Source organism: Panthera leo, chromosome E3 (genome assembly GCF_018350215.1).
Source record: "Panthera leo isolate Ple1 chromosome E3, P.leo_Ple1_pat1.1, whole genome shotgun sequence".
NCBI classification, from domain to species: Eukaryota; Metazoa; Chordata; class Mammalia; order Carnivora; family Felidae; genus Panthera; species Panthera leo.
In genome coordinates this window covers 612,060-624,972 of record NC_056694.1, presented here as the reverse complement: position 1 = coordinate 624,972, position 12,913 = coordinate 612,060, and the positions used below count along the sequence as shown (strand labels likewise).

Genomic DNA, 12,913 nt, shown 5'->3' with positions numbered 1-12,913 from the left:
ATGCCCCGCCACCGAGGTGCTGTGCTGCTTCCTCCCGCCGCTTCAGCTCTTGTGGCTTCAGCTCTCGCCGAAGAGGCGCTCTGTCCTGGCTCCCTAGGGATTCTCAGCCCAGGGCCTCACGCATGCGGTAGGCATTTCAGGAGGTGTTGACTGAATGAACCAATCCCGGGTCAGACTTAAAAATGAACTCCCGTCCCAAACCCGTCTTTGGCAGCAGGTGCCCTGATGACGCAGCTGTCCCTTGGAGGAGATCCACCTCCTCTTTTTCCCGATTTTCTCCTTGTCCGGCAACCCTGTCTACAATTCACCTCGTTTCCCAAGGGGACGTCTCTAGAACTCGCAAGCGTCATCGCCCCACACCCCACGGGCAGGAACAGAGCAAACTGAGAAAAGACACCATTTATTATGCATTCGAAACATCACATGCACTTTTAAAAATTTAAACTCTTTATTTAAACATTTCAATAGCATCTTATCAATTTGGTGGCAGCAAAAGCAGCACTACCAAAGACAAGTGTTTTGAAAAGCATTTACAAAAATACCGCGCACAAAGTCCTATCTTGCATCTTTAAAAATAAATATTCAAAATACTTCCACCCAACTCCCAAATTTAGTTTTATATAGGAAATTTTGATTTATAGATTTATCCCGTAATATATGAAACATCTGTATACATTTTATCTGACTTAACTGCATAGGCATTAGTTAGTCCCAATTCTAAGAAGAGTGAAAAAAATGCTACTTTGTGTAGTTTTTATGTATCTGAGGACTGTTGTGCAATATACATAAAACTCTTCAGAAAACCAGTCAGCACCATCATTTTCTTTTTCTGAAAATACAGTATTTATGAGAACACCAAAAGAACGGTCTTAACCAATAAAACTTAAATAATTTTTAAAACATCTGTAACACTTTAAGTGCCTTGCAGATATCTCATTTATAAAGTCTGCTCAGTAAAATAGTCTAAATATTAAATATTAACTAGAAACAAAATGAGTCTCAAGGAATTGAGAATGGCCGACAGCCATAGTAAGAGGCAAATCCCGGCTGGGGGCGGGAAGAAAGTGCCACTGTGAGAAAAAGTATAACCACAAAATGTTATGGTTTCATGAATTTGCTACCCTGAACAATCCCCTTGGATAACCGTCAGTGGAGGAAAAATTTCAGACTCGGAAAGACAGGGAGCAGGTTAGTGTTCAACTCTGCAGCAAAATTCAAACCAGACGCGGACGACACCCACAAGCCTGGGTGTCCCGGTGTCCCGGCTCCCTCGGACACCGCGCAGACTCGGGGACAGCCCCCGGGGGGATGAGCCTCCTTGAGACCTGAGAGCTCGACTGATGTGTCCATTTAGATCCAGACCACCCCCTTTCATGTGAGACCCCCGACCCCCCCTTCAGCCCACAGTAAAACAGACTAAGCAGAAAAACACATTGCAGGAATTTCCCCACCTGGTGCGGGATAAAGGGAAAAATCCTACCCTGGAAAAAAGGAGTTCACAACCGAAACTCGGTGACGCGGTTTTTCCCTGAAAGAAACGTGTGCTGGATCAAACACATGAAATCGATCTGCCCCCGAAAGTCCTTGAGAAGGGCCAGTGAAAGGCTAAATATCAAAGCTTCAAACACTTCGACCTTTTAATTTCATTTGCTTTGTTCCTGATGTCAAGAAAATACAAGTATCAAGAGCTTCGTGTTCAAAAACAAATCCCCAAAACAACACATGTGTCTTTGTGACCCACACATTCAAAGGAATCTCCACAGAGGTCGGCTGTCGCTGGCAGACCTCGGTGAAACTACGCATTCGACATGCAGTGTTTTCTGTGGACACAAGAGCAAGCAGGGCGTCCACTCCCAGTGGCAGTCGGTGGCGTTTATTTAGGGGCGACAGTATCCTGTTACTCCACGTGCCCTGGTTCACAAAGGGTTCCAGTGTCTCAGGCTGTCCCAGTATATACAAGATGTACAAGAACTGACAGCAGGATCTTTACTTGATGGGTTCCCCGTGGACTCTGAACCGATACAGACACGTGTATTCCGGATGGCCCCAGTTAGAGAAAATCCGAAGTTCCACTATCTGGAAAGCTCTCTCGGGTCTCTTCTGGAATCACAAGGTGGGGAGGAAATCACGATTATCCACATTAACACCCCAAGCCTGATCACTTTCCCGACCGTGATATTTGAGAGTAAGCGGTCAAGCTGGAGGATGAACTAAGTCACGTATCCTAGGACACGCAGCTCAGGTAGAAACGGGACTCCTAGCGGGCCCCAGATTTACCTTCGGCTTCAGCAACGGGACACATGCACGTGGAACCAAATATACGCTAAGAAGGCTCCTCTGGGAAAAGTCAGGAGGCTCAGGGTCACTCGCTCAGGCTGATGCCCACGGACCCCACCGGGCAGCTTTGCTGAGGCCGGCGGGGTCCCGCTGAGCCGAGAGCAGGCGGAGTGCGGGTCGGGCCCCGGGAAGCTACGGGCTGGGCCGAGCCACGCAAGTGCTTACCGGCGCGTGGAACATCTGGAGGGACTCCCCGTCTTGATCGTATGTAAACCGTCCCAGGAGCCGTCCTTCCTCCTGGTGTTCATTTTCTAGTCCCTGAGACCAAAGCCACACAGTCGTTAACAAATGGAAAAACGACACTGCGTTAACGAAGACTGCTCTCCTTCTACACGATCTGGGAAGGTTAAAGCAGGAATAAGGCCTTCTCCAGAAGACCTGGGAAATGCGGGGCGTTCCACAACCACACAGCTCACGACAGGCCCCCGAGGGAGGTACTGTTCCTCTCGGATGTGGACAGGGAAAAGCACAGCTGGAACCGGCAAGCTAGCAAGGGAGGAGGGACGGACCGCAGGCACCCCTCTGTGACCGCCCGGCCCGCGGCGCTGCACACGCCACAGCGGAGCCCCAGGGCATCGGATGAGCCCGGGAAAATGACGGCGGCTCAGCAGGCCGTGAAGCCGCGGGAGGCCGCCTCGCACGAGGGCAGACGGGGCGCCAGGAGCTAGTGCGGAACAGGGACGGAGGCTCGGTTTGGGAAGACGGAGTTCCGTGAGGATGGCGCGGCAGCGGCACAGCCTCGCGAACGCGCCGGATCCAGCAAACTGCACCTCAACGGGGCTAAGGGGTGAATTTTGTTTGTATTTTGGCGCATCAAGGAAGCAGCCAGCGGGAAGTACAGGCGACTGTCAGGGTGGGTCAGAGCGGGAAAGGACTTCCGTGCGAAGCGTGGGCAGTGACAGAGGACGAGCAGAGGTGGCTACGTGCAGCATCGGGACGCACACTGGGAAGCGTGTCTGTAAGAGGGACGCGTGACAGGCGTTTCTATGTGGAAAAAGCTCAGATGTGCTTAAGGAAACTAAGACTCCCGGAAGATAAATGAATAAAAACAAAATGAACCTACAAAAGAGGAAACATGCGTGTGAAACACAGAAACGCAGACCAAGTAGGCCGTTTTTACCGGCCAGGCTAGTGGAGGTTAGGACCAGAGGGCTCAGGGAGGCGAAGCACTGGCCAGGGCACGCTCACGCCCCCCTTCCGCCCCCCGCCACTAGGTACACGGTGGTGCCACTGTGAGCGTCCAGTCTGCGGGGGGCGGGGGGGGAGGGGGACCGCGGGTACGGCCGCCGGCCCCAAACACAGAAGCTGCGGCGACAGCGGGAGAAGCGGAAAGGTACGCGAGCGCCTCGCTACGTGACGGTGTTTCACGTATTTAAAGATGCGCACAAAGCGTTTGTCGCCATCACAAGATACAAACTGTGCCGTCTCGGCTGTATCTTTTACAGGGAAAAAAGTGGACAGGGCAGAAAACGCCAGGATATGAACAACGAGTTCTCTGGGTGCTGGGATTCTGGGGGCTCTTTCTCCAACTTTCGTGTTTGGGAGTTTTCTCTAAGTTCAGCAGCGTATAGTTGTCACGCCCGCCTTTATGGCCGAACGGGCAAACGTTCTCTAGACACAGAACTCTCCGGGTTGGAGGGACTGGTCCTGAGGGCAGCACTCCCACAGAGCGGGGGGCAGCGAGCACAGTCCACGCCCGCTGGCCTCCCTGAGGTAGACTGGACCGTCTCCCTCCGCATGTAACCTGCTCAGAGCACTGATGGGGGGACAGGGGCCGGAGACACAGACTTGTGTCGACAGCCTTTTCTGGGCTCATCGGAGGGAGGTTCCGGAACTGAAGGGAGGGGAGAGCCGGACGAGGCTCACTCACATAGACCGCGAAGTCCTTGGGGGCGCTGGTGATGTTGCCCGTGGGCGACAGCGTCTTTGGTATGTGCTCCAGAGTGAAGGTGGTCGGGTGGATCTCCATGGACAGCCTCACCACGAGGTACCCCTGGGAGCCCCTGAATGCCCAGCAGTTGCCTGGATAGATGTCAGGCTAGGGAAAAGGCAAAAACCAAAAACTTAATACACGTGACCCCAGAACGGCACGGGGGCTGGGGTACTAGCTGCCTGCACGGTGAAGACCCCACGAATAATCTCTGGCTCCCCAGCACCTTTACTGACAGCCTACAGGCGGCCAGAGGGCTTGCTGCATGGGCAACACACTTTCCGCATGGGCGATACACTGTACTCTTACAACGAAATAAACTAGAGAGAAGCAGCACCACAGAGCTCATGAGGGGGAGGACAGTGCAGAAGTGGACCCGCACAGCTCAAACCCGTCGTTGAGGGTCAACTGCAGGTTGAACGAGCCCTGAAGAACGTATCTGACAATCTGAAACTTAACGCACAGCAACGACAAGATACTAGTAATACCGATGTAGTAATAAACAAACTTCTACACGGTAAACAGCCATCATAAGCAAAATCAAAAGGCAAAATGCGGAAAGGCCTTCGCAACTTAAACTCCAGAGGGTGACGATCTCCAGTATGTTAATGAGTTTCATAAAAGTTAAGGTAACCATTACCTTAAATGAAAATAGACAAGACAAACTCATTTTTTAAAAGAAGTAAATTTAAATGGTCCTCAAACATATGAAAAGATGCTGCATGGTACGTAATAGCAACAGAAATACAAACTCAAACGACAGATGGTTACCCTTTTTCACCGAAAGGATCAACAATAATGCACGGGTTTGACAGTGTCTGTCGTTGAACCGGGGGCAGCGTTGACTCTAACGCACGCCGGTTAGAACGTGCCCCTCCGTAACCTGGCGCTATCCAGCAGAGCCCATCCCGGCATCTACCCTCTGACCCAGCTACCCTCTGCTGTCCCTAAGATACACTGGCAAAATACAAAACGACACAGGCGTAGGGATATTTTTGTGACAGAAGCCACCATGCCTGTGACGGGGGGCCTGGTGCATGCACTGTGCTGGCCAGAAAGCACCAAGTGAACGAGGCAGGGTCCCTGGCAGGCAGCTGCTCGTGAGCTGGAGCAGGAGGGGAAGGGACAGACACAGCGACACCTGTGTATTTGCTCACGCCTGTACTCAGTTTTGGTTGATCCCTCGTTCCTGATTTATGTATCCTCCGTACCTGCCCTGTGCAAATGGACTGGGACCTCAAGGGTTAAGCTCTGTGCACGGAGGGTGCCCTCACTGGGAACAGCTTCCCCAGCACCCTGGAGGGTGGCACCATTCAGTGAGCCCTGGCTGTGCCCGCTACAAAAAGGTCTGGGCCTGGGCCCTGGGGGGCTGGGGGACACCCTCTCGGCTGCCCTGCCTTGGTTGTGGAGGTAGGAGCCGGTCCTGTGTCTGCAGGCACCAGTGCCTCACGTGCAGCCTCCCCGTCCAGGTTCCCGTGTGGGTGCTCCTCACAGAGCAGTCCCTTCCTCACGCACGTCTAACACAGAGTGCCACCGATCCAGTCGGCGGAGCGGGCACGACTGCCGTGGGCCAGTGTGGTACTGGGGGGACGACAGGAACATCAAGACCTCTGAACTGTTATGATGGCAAACGGCCCCACCCTGCAGCCAAGGCAGCACCTGCCGGGGTCCCGGGAGCGCCCACAAACCGGTGCAGGGGCACGCGGCCGTCCGCCCCGCGCCTGGGGGTGCGCACCCGCCGTGGGGTCCACCCGCCTGCAGCGATGGGCACCCCGCCAGACGGGCTGCGGCGCCCGACACGCGCTCAGGACTGAAGGGAAGCCGGTCCCGCGCACCAGACCACAGCCAGGCTACTGGGACAGCACCCGAGCTCCGAAATGTTAAGTTTACCGATACTTAATGTTCACAGGAATTCACGAATTCTCTAAGACTGGATGTGTTTCCAAGCGAAAGACAGCTATCCTGTGCACAGTTCCCACAAAAGGAAGCGTTTGACCTTTCTTCAAAACTGTCATTAACACAAGGCAGCATCTCAGAACTGGAGGGAAACCAACATACAGTTGAAACTCCTCCCCGAGTCTTTGGGACGGACCGTGTAAAACGGGCGCGGAGCAGCAGCGTGTGCTGAGGGCAGCCCGCGGACACGCCGGACAGAGGCAGCCGCAAATGCTGTGTGAGCACGGGCCCCCCAGGCCCCCGGGGCTCAGTCCCGCGGGGGCACCTTCCTTGAGGTGCGACCGCGTCCACCTGCTCTGCCTCTGTAAAGACCGAGAAAGCGTGAGCTTGTCTCCCGAGGGAAGGCCCTCGGCCGTGAGCATGGCCACAGCGGAGCATCGCCTCTGTGGGGACCGCGGGGACAGACTCGCGGACGAGGGCACGCGAGCACGGCGAGGGGATCGGAGGTATCGGGGTGGTGCCGGGGGCTGTGCGCGGACCCCGGGCCGGCCGGCTCACCTGGATCACGACGCGGGGGGACTGGGAGAAGTACCAGAGCGGGATCCCGAAGAGGCTGATCAGTGCGGTCTTGGTCTCATACGTCTCCGAGCAGCGAGTGCTCAGGATGCTTCCACCTGAAAGCAGACGTCGGAGCTGCCTGGGTGTCTGCACCGGCCGCCGGGAAAGCGGTCACGGGGGGCCCGTCCCCGCCGCGGGGGCTCACGGGCAGGTCTCTGTGTCCACAGGGAACCGTCTACTCTATGATGGGCCCCAGGCTCGCTCCCTCTTCTGCCAAGCCGGGCATTCAGAGTCTGCAGCCGCTTCGGGACACAAGGGAAGCCCCCCCCGTCTGCACTACGGTGACTCTCAACGAGCTTTTGTTCCTCTTTCTAAATAAATGACAAGTCGACAGGCACCAGAGCTGCCTGACAGGTGCGTCTGCTCTCAGAGGGCCTACTGTGGACAGGCCACAGCGATGGGACACGCTCGATCAGCAGCTGCTCAGGGAACGGCAGGGGGCGGGGCGGGGCGTGTGCTACCAGGTCCAGGTGTCTCCTTGGAGTAACACAAGTATTCTGGAGCGAGACGGCTGCACGACACAGCGAGCACGAACTCGCCACATCAGACGCTTTTCAAAGGGTGAAGCTTAGGTTATGTGAATTGTATCTCCATAAAAAAGAAGTGTTAAAAAAAAAAAAAAAAAAGAAAAGAAAAGTCCAGTTTGCCCCTCAACAGGAAACAGGGCAGACAGGATGCTGCTGGCAAGGCACATGAGCTGGCGTGGGGAACAACAACAAATTAAAACGTCATACATGCAAATACCAGCTCCCAAGAAGCTTGTATCCTAAGAGGCCGTGGCTCCCGAGTGTGGCTGTCCATCAAACCCCTCAGGACACCTACACAGGCGCGCACGTGCGGGCGCTTCCCCTGACTGTGGGGGCGGACCTGGGCGCTGGGAACTCAAACAAGAAGAGAAAGTGATTCTGACCTCACTGATCAACAGACTTGAATTTCTGAACCTTTGTATTGTGTCTTTAAACATCCTATCCTCGCTGAAAACAAAAAGCGTCCTTAAGTACAGACACTGTAAAAAATAGAGTCGACAAATGCCTTGCGCGGTGACAGAACCTTCAGTTCAACCTCATCAAAACTGCCCAAATTCCAAATTAATGACATACAAATCTGTAAGGATTAGTTATGCTTCTAAGAAAACGATGACCCAGCCGAATGCTTAGAAGAGCATTTGAGGTCTCAGAATTGCAAATAGTTTCTTCATCGATCACTGAATTTCAAAAACGTGTTTATCACGATATTCCAGAACAGTCCTTCTCAACAAAATACACACACAGGAGAGTCGATGGCCTTCCTGACTCCCATTCAGCATCAGAAGAACATCGAGGATTTTGCTGGCAACAGAGGCTCCGGGCCAGCACGTGGCGCCGCTGCAGAGACACAGACGGCCGGCGTCACGGCCGCGGCTGCAGTGGGGCCAGCGGGGACCAGGCTCCTGACCAGGGGCGTCGCTCGGGTTTCCTCAAGGGCTGGGTTAGGGTAAACCGTGTCCCTGCTGCCGTGCAGGGCTCCCCGACGCTGGCACTGGCCACCGCGTGGCAAGACCCTCTGTGTCAGGCACCCGGGTGGCGCAGTCGGTTGAGCGTCCCAGGGCGATGGGATTGAGCCCCGTGTCGGGCTCCGTGTGGGTGAAGCCTGTTGAAGATTCTCTCTCTCTCCCTCTGCCCCAGACCACACGTGCACACCCTCGCTCTAAAAAAGAACCTCCTAAGAGAAAATGTTGGTCTGCTAACCCTTGGTCTGCAATTCCTAAACTTTAAAAACTCAGAAAACTAAGATTTTCTCTTACACACATGGTGGCCAAACCTTCCCCGAACAGACATCATGTCACCTGGAGTCTCGACCTGTCTCGTGTGGCATGGACATAGGCCCATTTCTTCACAGAGACGCTCTGTGTTTGATCCAGGCGCTGTCCCGAACGTCCCCGAGGAGGCAGGTGACGGGAAGCGTGCGAACCACTTCACCAAACCACAGTCCTCTTAAATTCTTGGTTAATTTTTTGAATTTAATTCCACTTTTTTAAGTAGGCCTCACGAAGCATGAAGCCCAACGCAGGGTTTAAACTCATGACCTGGAGATCAAGAGTCCCACGATCTACCAACTGAGCCCACCGGGCGCCCCACTAAACCGCAATTCTGTTCCTCCAAATACACCTGGGCCCTGAGCCTGGGCACGCGGGCACGCAGCACCTCCCCGACTTAACGGACCACAATTTTCTCCTTGATTTCTTTGCGGAACCAGAACAGCATCCCCATCGCTCTACGTATTCAGCAGCCGTTTTCACGGACAGGTACCACTGGCTACTTCCTGTCTGTCATCTGTGTCCCCTACAGAGTGACAGCTCCCGTAGGGCCGGGACGCAGAACAGTCCTCACACGCAGCAGGCATTTAAACATCGCTCACTGGACACCTAAACAACACGTGTTCACGTATCGAGTGCTCTCGGAAACCGTCTCAAAACCACTTTTCTGGTATCAGTTACCGTACTTCATTACTTAAAAAAAAACACACCTTACAACGCAAAAGATCGTAAATACTTAAGCAATATTTCTGTGGCGGTAAACTCTGACGTAGCTACAAAAATCTAAAAGCTACTCAAATGCCCCCAAATTGGGACTTTGCTGATGCCCACAGTTACACGGGCTCACGCCCGTGGACGTGTGAGCATAAACACCGGCCTTCTGTGGGAGAACCTGACCACGCGCGAAATCAAGAGCACCGGGGACCACCTAGTCCTAGCAGGTTCGGGGCCACACGGAGTCGGGGCAGGTAGCAGCGGCCGCAAGCCCGCCAGCAGGTGACCACCGTGTTCAGTGTACTCACCACCAGACTCCAGGGCGAAGTCCACCATGCCGGTCTTATCTTGGGAATACAGCTTCAGGGCGTTGTTCACAAGGACACGCGCTTGCTGGACGGAGGCAACGTGCATTAGTGGGGGCCAAACAAGGCTCAGGTGTCGAGAGAGAAAGGAAGGCCCGATGTCTTACTAGAAAGGCATCTTCGGTTAACTGCAGCAGAGTTCACAGGCACGGGGAGGGTCAGCCCCGCGCCAGACCACAGGGCCGCCACGTGGGGGTGGGACGGCACCACCCTCGACCCGGGGCCCACACACAGCCACGACGGTCACTGCTCCAGGGACCAGGCCCCCAGGCAGCGGCTGACCGGCGGCGAGAGCAGCCACAGCCCGCCGAGCTGGCGCCCTCTCGGCGCCCTCTCGGCGCCCCACACGGCGCCGAGCACCTCTGCGACCACAACCACGTCCCCGGGGGACCCTCGTCGGGTAAGACCTCGGGATCTGCCCACTCGGTAGCCAGGCCATCAGTTCCACCACGATACGCGCCCCAGACGTCTCCCGTTGCCCACTTACCGCTTCCGTTATCCCACAGGCCCCGGCCTCATTCGCAGCAGACGGTGCGGCCTCGGGGCCGGAGACCTGCTGTGTCACAGAAGTGCGGCGGGTGACGCTCTCCAGCACCTGCAGCTGCAAGTCCCGCAACAAACCCTGCAAGTCCCCCCTGCCGACGAGCCGGGAAGACAGTCTCTGTAGCAGCCACTCCAGAGAACCGCCTTGCTCGTCGGAGAACATGAGCTTGATAGTTTCTCTGACTTGGGCGTCCACCTGGCGAAATCATTAGTAAGCAGAACGTGAGCTCACTGTTTTAACCAAGCCATCTAAAAGCTTCACTTCTGTCACCTTAACACCTCGAAAGGACCACACACCTTCTCCAAAACCCGTAACGTAACTGTGACAACTTTCTCCCTTCACGTTAAACTCGAGGAGCTCTCCAAAAGCGTCGGAATACGTGACAGGAGAGCCGAGGGAAGGCAGGCTCCTCTACGGGGTCGCCCTGCACGCGCCCCTCAGCAGGCATCGCCGGGGGAGTGACTCATGGGTCCGGCGTACGGAGGAAGGAGCCCCCGCTCTGCAACCTCGGCGCGGTAAGGAAGCGGTCACGTAAACAACACACGCGTGACCTTCCACGTGCCAGCCACGCCCCCGTGCTCGCGCTCTACCCGCCCTGGCTCCGTGACGGACGCGGCACGGACGGATGCACAGGAGAAAGCACGGAGTCCCACAGCGAGGCCGGGAGGCCCGCCTGGCCCCTCGCACGGCTCCGCAGCGCTCCGCGCTAGGGACGCCCTGCTCCCGCGTGAGCGGCGGCCCTCGTTCACAGGCCACAGGTGTGCCACGGCCTCCAGCCCCGCGAGCCCTCCGGCACTGACCCTGCAAGGCTCCTCACAGCCTCCGCGCTTCCGTCTGCCTGTCGCTCTCATTGCTGCCGGGGGCCCCAAGCGGGCCGCTGCCAGGTTCGGAGGATGCACCTGTGTAACTGGCTGATACCCCAAGATCTCCCCCACGAGGGCGGAGGGACCCAGTCCCACCAGCCACAAGGAAGCCGTCTCCCCGAGTCAGTGCTGGGGGGGGGGGGGGGGTGGGGGGGGGTCCGTCCTGCCTCTCGCGGCCACTTTGAGGGCCGAAGGACAGGTGTTCACTTTCGTCTGCAAACCCGAGGAGTGGAAACGAGTGACCCGCTCACGTGCTTTGCCCACGTCCCCACTGTCTTTGCTGTGGCCAATGCCAGGAGCTCTTTGCAGAGCAGAGATGATTTCATCAACTGTGTCGCAGACACTTTTTCCCAATCTACTGTCCGACTCTGACTTACGATAGCTTTTGCCATTCAAATGTTTCTTTTTCCATTTTCATGCAGCACAAATGTCTGGATTTCCTCTTTTGCACAAAGAAACTGGGGCCTGAAACATCACCGGGAGATGTGGCAACAGGAAGCTAAGCATCGGAGTGCCGTGTGAATCTACTCCGGTGAAAAGACGTACAAAATGGCCTGCCGCCAAACCAACATTGGCACGTGGCCATCTGCACACAAAGTGTGGACAGACGCACACCTAGGTGCTAATGTGCTAGAGGAAATTCCAGGAGAGCTGAATATTAACTATTTTATGTTAAATGTTAAATGCTATCTTAAAGGTTTAAAACTGCAGATGTAGGGTGACTCATGCGGTTAAGCGTCCGACTCTTGACTTCAGCTCAGACTCTGATCTCATTCACGGTTCGTGGGACGAAGCCTTGCATCGGGCTCTGCACTGCACTGTACTGACTGTATGGGGCCTGCTCGGGATCCTCTCTGCCCCTCCTCTGCATGCTCTCTCAAAGTAAATAAACACGTACCTAAGTAAATAACTTAAGATATAATGAAAGTTCTAAAGAAAGTTGAAGTTCATGAACATAAAAGTTCAACTATAGTGTTTATTTTCTACGATAAAACATTTTACAACTTGCCTTTCCGTGTATCGTGCTGACTTCCTCACAACTGGTTTTCAAATGCTGCCACGTGGACAATTCTGATCTCAGATGACCCAGCTCCAGTTCCAGCTGCTTAACCATGGAAAGGAGGTGCGGCTCTTCCTCAAGCCTGCTGGGAAATCGGGAGGAGGAAGGAAGTCAGGCGTCCCCAGTCGCACACGCTTAAAGTAAACGCGTGCGATAAACACGTGGAGGGACCCACAACCCCACAGACAAGTCAATACTGTAAACACAGCGACCTGTCCCACCTTAACATGGAAACTTAGAAGTTTCAAGTCAAATCCCAAAGAGACCTTCTTCCACAGCAGTGCATGCATGAACACACAAACGTGCCCCGGTGTTCAGGTAAGATGTCTAACACATGCTACTTACTCCCAGCGGCTGTCAGTAGCAGGAGAAAGCTCTCAAAACTACTTAGTACTTAAAACCCACATCTCTAAAGAAATAAATAGGGGCGCCTGGGTGGCTCAGTTAAGGGTCAGACTTCAGCTCAGGTCATGATCTCGCGGTCCGTGAGTTCGAGCCCCACGTTGGGCTCTGAGCTGTCAGCACAGCTTCGGATTCTGTGTCTCCCTCCCCCTCTGCCCCTGCCCTGCTCGCCATCAGGCACTCTCTCTCCCTCAAAAATAAACAGACGTTAAAAGAATAATAAATAAATAAATAAATAAATAAATAATAATAAAAATAAAACCTGTATCTATCTCCTCAAAACTATAAAAAAGACATCTAAAATCAGACAAGTTTATCAACAACCATTACAATGTTGAACATGAAATTTTCATGCTAATGGAACAGGTTAACTGAACTGAAAAACGTAC

The 12,913-nt window shown here is 54.5% G+C and overlaps 1 protein-coding gene across 7 annotated transcripts in view; it reads right to left on the bottom strand.

Annotated features, from left to right (window-relative positions):
* Positions 1-429: 429 nt before the first annotated feature.
* The window catches only part of SUN1 (Sad1 and UNC84 domain containing 1), a 54,589-nt gene continuing 42,105 nt past the window's right edge, over positions 430-12,913 (bottom strand). For all 7 annotated transcript variants that reach the window (XM_042921193.1, XM_042921195.1, XM_042921197.1 and 4 more), the window contains 7 exons: positions 12,072-12,207; positions 10,143-10,394; positions 9,599-9,683; positions 6,722-6,837; positions 4,208-4,375; positions 2,503-2,595; positions 430-2,100 (listed from right to left, as the gene is read on the bottom strand). In XM_042921193.1, coding sequence (XP_042777127.1) covers positions 1,987-2,100; positions 2,503-2,595; positions 4,208-4,375; positions 6,722-6,837; positions 9,599-9,683; positions 10,143-10,394; positions 12,072-12,207 — 964 coding nt within the window. In that variant the 3' untranslated portion in view covers positions 430-1,986. The remainder of the gene's footprint in view (positions 2,101-2,502; positions 2,596-4,207; positions 4,376-6,721; positions 6,838-9,598; positions 9,684-10,142; positions 10,395-12,071; positions 12,208-12,913) is intronic.